The 7,546-nt window shown below is 44.1% G+C and overlaps 1 protein-coding gene across 2 annotated transcripts; it reads right to left on the minus strand.

Moving 5' to 3' along the window:
* Window positions 1-446: 446 nt before the first annotated feature.
* SARC_11019 lies at window positions 447-6,765 on the minus strand (the record flags this gene model as incomplete). Of its 2 annotated transcripts, none has more annotated exons than XM_014294910.1 (11): window positions 6,595-6,765; window positions 5,909-6,046; window positions 5,601-5,702; window positions 5,308-5,466; window positions 4,762-4,940; window positions 4,227-4,413; window positions 3,688-3,810; window positions 2,917-3,055; window positions 2,288-2,368; window positions 1,391-1,475; window positions 447-611 (listed from the first exon to the last, which is right to left on the minus strand). In XM_014294910.1, the coding sequence occupies exons 1-11, from the start codon at window positions 6,752-6,754 to the stop codon at window positions 447-449; spliced, it is 1,518 nt and encodes a 505-aa protein (XP_014150385.1). In that variant the 5' UTR covers window positions 6,755-6,765. The 2 variants fall into 2 exon arrangements, with proteins under 2 accessions (XP_014150385.1, XP_014150386.1); XM_014294911.1 differs by having other exon boundaries at window positions 5,308-5,472.
* Window positions 6,766-7,546: the final 781 nt, after the last annotated feature.

Here is a 7,546-nt window from a genome sequence, read left to right on the forward strand (position 1 = left end):
GGTGTACTGAGCTTCTAACTGGTATTAATTGGTCTTATTGGGGCGAATACACGACTAGAGGTGCAAGGCAGAATGCGTAGAACTTGAAAGTATACATTCTCAATACACACAACTATCACGCGACATACTATGCCGGTAAAGAGAAAAAAATGCATTTCAAGACAAACTTGTTCCACATTCCCGTCTCACGAGATATGCAATACGGGTTAACGGATTTAGTGTTTTAGGGTTCAGGATTAGAGAACGTGCACTTCCAACTGAACTTGTGGCACAATTGCCTACCACAATACATACAACTACGAGGAAGACTACTTTTACATTGCAAACTAAATACAATACGCTACATACCATGCTAAGAACGACCACTTTTGCATCCAAACATTCACTTTTTAACCTATCCTCCCTGTATTGAGTAACCTTAGACACTTTAGCATATCATAGTGCTCTCACCTTAGATACACCGAGTGTCCATGGGTGGCCTTGAGGCCGAGCGAGTCGGCGTACCACAGACTCGTACCAAACGTCGCACCCCATTCAGTGCCGCCTTCGTTCTGGTTGCCTATCTCTCCGGCCCACACCTCCACCCGGCCGTTGGCTTTCTCATTGTACGCCTGGGGGTTTTAAGGTTTAGGGTTTAAGGTTTAAGGTGCGAGAACGGCCACTAATGAGATACGTACGGTTGAAATGAATGAGAGTGAGACATAGACAATGGTTGAGGTTAGTACCAATAAGCTCGCCGGGAGAGGGTGAACACGCTGCGTATCAGGTGTGAAGTTCTAGTGTACTTTGGATAGGGACACAACCATCCAACGATTACAGTCACAATCGCCTCAGCGCCGCTCCACTCATGGACTCTGAGGTGGTACTGGTGTACAGAGAAAGGATTGTGTGAAAGAGGGTCTACAGTTGATATGGTGGCAAATTGTCCACACAGGTATGTCATGACTCGATTCGTCAGGGCTTTAGTAACTGTAGGGCTACTCATGCAATCTGAGGTGATACAATCACATCAGACTGTGTTGCTACCATAATGTAGCAGTGACAGCCACAATCATCACACAATACTATGTTGCTATCATAATGTGCCGGTGCCAGGCGGTCGTTATCGAGCAAACTCTCCGAAACAATGCACACAAAACACAGTGGTTTAACCCTCAGCTATTCCCCATAGGTCGAGCTCGTACGTCAGTGTCAGTACAACTAGAATCTGCTTCTAACGAAAACACCAACAAAGTCAAAGCACGCCAACCTAAGCACACAAACGATTGTGATGTGTCTGTGTGTGGCTGAGAGGTGATGGGGATTGCTACCAACATATGCACCACTACACACACACATACCATGCACCACTACACACACACATACCATGCACCACAACACGCACACATACCGATACAGCCTCTGCGGCTCTGTCGCCCGTTTGCGCACCGTAGTTGAGAATGTCAGGGCTTAAGGTGGTTTCTTCGTCTACAATACTGCTCGTACATAATTGCAGGTGTAATTTGTATAGTAGGTGTGAATAGTATTGCAGGTGTAGTAGGTGTAGTGGGTGTGATTAGAGTTTAGGTCTTAGAGTTTAGGGTTCTGTAAACCCTAAATACGAACGACTCACACACTGAAAGAGACCCAATTATAAATTCAGTCAGCCGAGTGAAAGTTTGGTCGTGTTCATGCACGATGTAGTATTCGACAGAACAGTTGCGGTGAACGCGCTAATCCATAAGGATGCAGGCGTGCAATCTAGTCATAAGACATGTGCGCTTCAGTGCAGACAGACTGTTGGACGTATACTTCGATCTAAAAATAGATACTACAGGTGTGTTGATCTAAAAAAGATTCTACAGGTGTGAAAATCGAAAAATAGATGCTACAAGTGTGTTGATCTAAAAATATATTATACAGGTGAGTTGATCTAAAAATCGATTCTACAGGTGAGTTGATCTAAAAACCGATGCTACCGTGTGTTAATCTAAAATTAGATGCTACAGGTGTGTGTAGATCTATAAAATATATTCTACAGGTGTGTTGATCTAACAATAGATTATACAGGTGTGTTGATCTAAAAATAGATTCTACAGGTGTGTTGATCTAAAAACCGATGCTACAGTGTGTTTATCTAAAAATAGATGCTACAGGTGGGTTGATCTAAAAACAGATTCTACAAGTGTGTTGATCTAAAAATAGATTATACAGGTGTGTTGATCTAAAAATAGATTCTACAGGTGTGTTTATCTAAAATTAGATTCCCCTTAAGAGTTACATCATGCGCGCAGGTGCTAAGTCTTACCCTGTGTACTCGTGGTAGGTAAAGGCCGTGAGCTCTGACCCAATACCCTCCAGAAAATCAGCTGCCCACTCTCTGGCACCGCTGTGAGAGAAACGAGGATGTACAGTATTGGCACAAAGTGGGAGTTAGGTCAAAGTCGCCCCATCACAGTACTATGCAGCTGATGGGAATGCTTTTCAGTGATCTGAGCTCAGAGGCACACGTCTGCGAACTTCAAGTGAGGTTTCTGAGCCATTCTCACACTGGAACGGGCGATGGTAAAGGACAGTTCAAGACATTCAGAGGACAACTCGACACGCATCGGCACGGTGCAAGGTTTGCATACATTGTGTATATCATATCAACAATAGAAAGGAGAAGTAGATTCCCGTCCCCGTACTTAAGTTAGACAGATATGAGTGCATCTCAATATATACAAGTTAGAATACAGATGCATACATGTGTGGGTAAAGATACAGATGCATACATGTGTGGGTAAATATGCTAGATCCTGGCACGTATTGGGTGCAACGTTCTCATGCACGCCTTCTTGTAAACATGCGCACGCACATACCCGAGACACTCGGAATGAGACAGATTCATATGCATGACTACCACACATAAACCGATAGCTAACTATATGCACATACTCTTTATTCCAGTGCCAGGCATTGATAAAGTGTGAATGGGGATCGGGACCCAATAACTCGGGCCTGGACATATCTGTGCTCCCGTAGATCTCATCCAGAAGGGTAGATAGCGTATTGTAGTGCTTGGCTGTATCTTTACCTACAAGACCGTGTGCAAATGAAAGATAAGGATTTTAGTATCCACAGAAATTTAGCATGAAGTATGCATATCACAGTCAGGGATAATACTAATACTGGTAAAGAATGTATATCAAAGTCAGGCATAGTACTAACACTAAGTAAGTATGTATATCACAGTCAGGGATAGTACTATTACTAATTAAGTGTGTATATCACAGTCAGGGATGATACTAATACTAATTGAGTATATACATCACAGTCAGGAATAATACTAATACTCCATGCGACCATACGCGAGTGCGGCACTGGATACGCCACGATTGCCTACCAGATGCCAAAAAAATGATTGTATCTTTCATAGAATTTGAAGAAGAAGAAAAATGGGCGTATATAAACATATGAACTTTTTGTACATGTACACTCCCACATGAAGCGCATGAAGCGCTTCTATCATGAACACCACGCAAAGCTATGTACTTCATAGATTTTTCAGTAGGCGAACAACACGCCAGATAAGAAGTGAATCGACCACAAACATCATACATTCGAACATATAGCCTGTAGGTCAACCCGGCAACGCTCCAACCGTCAACAACACAATACTTTGGCCACGCTCGTTCAGCCTCGAATCAAAGTGTTCAGGGCGCTTACCGGTCATGCGCACGTTCTCCTCATTACCCAACTCTAGCCCCCACAACGGATACTTCTTCTGAACGGCATAGCGCAGCAACTCGGCGCTGTTGGACGAGTTCCACGTAGAGTATTCGATGGGCTCTGTAGTTATGTGTGCACAGACGATTGTGGGAACTTGAGCTCGTGGATTCGAACTGGGGGTAGGGCACGTGTAGTGAGTCAGGTTATTCGTCAACATCGATACGATGTCTAAATGAATGACTTTCGCATCGTACTCGTGAGGGTCTGTGATGGCTGAGTCTATAATTGTGCGTGCACTGATTGGATTCGTAGTATTTCGGAGACGCTCCGTACAGTGCCGCACCACCAGGAAAACAAACCGAAACAAAACAACAGTCCTCAAACCAACAACGATGCGCGACAGATCTGAACTGTCTGAAAAATTCCTTGAAGAACTCACAACAACCTCCAACAAGACTCTCCGCCTATCCTTGCTCACTATGTGACAGCTAGCTATAGCGTGGCGTGGTTTATACACGTGTCTTTTAAACACTTACTCTCGTCTCGGCCCTCGTTGCCATACGGCCACCACGGGTACAGGACATTCAGCCCAAAAATCAGTTTGGCCTCAGCCCTCTCGGCAAACCCCATTAGGTTATCGAACCACGTGGCGTTCATGCATTCACCTTGAAACCCGTGGCTTGTGACTTCCCCCTTTTGTTTGCAGTCGCTTTCATCACCAAGCTGCAAGGGTAGGATTGGGCCAGGATTTTCAGGGTTTTGGAGGTTTAGGGGTTTGCTAAAGACCCTCATTCAGCTATGTTTCACGAATATTTTCAGAATGGTACATAACAAAGCGTGCTAGATCTCTGCAACTGCACAACCCCGGGCGGGGGGTATGGCAATTGCTACGGACCGAACTGTCACACCACGGGCGTACACGCACACACTAGTCACAAACTCTTCTTCCGGAAGCGACGATCGTTAATAGGCTCAAGCGGACACTCAGGCCAGGAGGTATAGAATCACACACCCCTTAGAAAGATATGGGCTCATAGATACATCATAGTCCATCATTCGAACACCACACACCTGGTACGTCAGCCAGTCATTACCGGTCCCCCCCACACGCACGAACGCAGGGCTGATTGCCTTGGCCAGATAGCTGATGCGCTGATCAGTGAGGTCGGTGTCGAAGAACTCTCTGTTGCGTGAGGTATCGATAGTATACGACACAAACTCGTCACGAGTGGTGTGCAGTATGTGCTCGTCTGAGGTGTGTGAGTGATGCGATGGATTAGATTCGGGAAAAGAACGAGGAAAGGAGAGTGATAAAGGGGGCTATATACGATATAGAATCAAACGAATTGCATTTTCTTATACAAGGCTAATCCGGAAACCAGACACACAGAGTTACAAGCGAGAGAACAAACGAGGAACTCAAGTGTATGGGTCACCCTTCATCATTGAGTACATCGATCTTTGTATACATCTCCCCGTAAGGCAGTGGCGTGGGCTAGTGTATCATGGAAACAGTTAATGTAATAGTTCGGCACCCATAAGCTAAAAGCCGCCGTTGCGCTCTGTAAAAAGATGAACACAGCAATGACAGGCTCTCGCGGATTCGCATGCTTTTACCATTTATCACAGCCATAGCGATCACAGCAGGAGGTGGCGTCGCCGGTTCATCCGAATTTTGCTCATCCTTCTCATCTTTGTCGCCTGCACCATCTACATCTTCACCATCTTCGTCACCTTCTCCATCTACATCCGTATCGTCTTCGTTATCCTCATCTTCTGCATCTTATGATGACATTAGTCAATCGTGTCTCAGCAACGACGTACGAATCAAAATTGGGCGCGGTATTCCTTCTCGAACAGTGCCACTAGCTACACAAACACACAACAGTAAAACTAACGCCTTCACTCACCTTCTTCGTCATCGACTGCTGTTTGCGGCTCCTCTGTGCCCTCACCATCACTCTCGTCAACAAGCAGCGCATCTTGTGTACTATTCGATCCCTTGACTGCGTCTATTGTGCGTGGGAAGTACATTTTTTAATTTGTTGTGTGCGGGATGTATATTCAGTTGTGGGTATCGTCTGGGTAGGTATACATGTTGTCTTGAAGGTCGCGCTACCTACCAGATTCTCGCAATATACGTAATATCAGAACATCCGCCTACCTACTGTCCAAGCCAAAGATTTTACCTTTTTAATTCTTAAAGCAACCAACTCACCTGTATCTGTGACTAATTTGGTAATATCTCCCGGATGGCTTTGCAGTTGCTGCTCCAGTGTCTCTATCTCGTGTTCCAGTGCAAGTACTTTGTGGTGGTACGTCGTCAGTTTATAGGCACTCATTCCCACTACCGCACCTGCAGAGGTTTGTATAAGGAGATATACTTAGCATCCAATATCATTCGGAAACTGTTCCTGTGGCTGTTGATTTGAACTTCACATAAACAACCCAGTTGCTTTTCTAGTACATCTCCGTTGCGGCAAAACCCGGATAAGACCGCGCTATATACACAGTGAGGCGTTGTACACGGATGCAAAGCAACAACACAGAACAAAATAACTCAGATAAGGCAATCAACAATTTATCATCAGTACCTTACCCCATTGACAGGGATCAACTTCTTGTCTTAAGTACGCATGGAATATATAGCGCACCGAGTATAGGCGAGTCCACCACGAAGAGAACAAGTGAATCGTGCATGGACTACTTGTGGTAAGTTGTTATGCGCTTCTGTGAACACACACTGCACTCCACCGTATTTCAACCAACAAGAACACAAGAAGAACACCCCCAACACACCTACATGCCGGTATAGCACTAATATGATATGGCTATTGTCCGCGTCACTCTAACCTTACCACTTACATAGTACAGATATCAACACGAGTATCCGCAACCACTTACATAGTATAGCTATCAATACGAGAAGATACGTCCGGGGGGTCCTTAAATAGTACCACGAGTGCGTTGGGTGTGTGGCCCGTAATCTGTAGTCCAGTAGTCCGGTTTCGTCTCGTTCGTATATGTGTTCGTCTTCGCTCTCCGGCTCTGGTGTATACTCCATGAGACCCGCTGCTAGATCAAGTCACACACACCGGTGCAAGTATCAAGTAATACAGTGAAATCAGTATACAAAAGTGTTGTCAGAGACGGTTGGGTGGATCGAGTGAAAGCAAAAGGAAGTTGTTCATAAATTAAACGTAGGATACGAGTTGAGCATTGTATCACGCCAACTTCTCCCGCAATGTGTAATCCTGGCATTTATCATTGCGTTACCAATGTAAAGCAGGAAATCCCAACTCAGAAATTGTGATACAAATTAAAATACCTATCACATCTATATTTCTGGTGCATATTAGTGCCCGACTTAAAACAAGTATATGTATCCAGTGTGATAGACCTGTATACCGCCATTAAGTTGGATGACGTACATTCGTATATACTGTCTGTATTCGTGCGTTGCATGCCATTTGCTCAGTTCATATAGTTCATATATCTAAGGATAGATGGATACCATGTTCAGACAAACAATCGGTTCCGGAATATATGCAAAAACGAGTTTATGAACAATTAATACATATAGGCATTACCTGACAAGAGAGCAGAGAATAATAACTTTCAAATCAAAAATAAGTATGTGAAACGAATCGTTTCCAACCCATAATCATTCTCTAGTCCTGTACTATAATCTCACAATGCTATACCGGCATAGCAATCGGTACTACAATATTTCAATCATATAACATGTGTACATTATCTTCAATACCTATATCAGCATTATATGCATACAGATCAACACAATATATTAATGAGCGTATATATATAAAAATATACGTATCTATACTTATGTATATAT

Source organism: Sphaeroforma arctica (assembly GCF_001186125.1).
Source record: "Sphaeroforma arctica JP610 unplaced genomic scaffold supercont1.1490, whole genome shotgun sequence".
Taxonomy (NCBI): Eukaryota; class Ichthyosporea; order Ichthyophonida; genus Sphaeroforma; species Sphaeroforma arctica.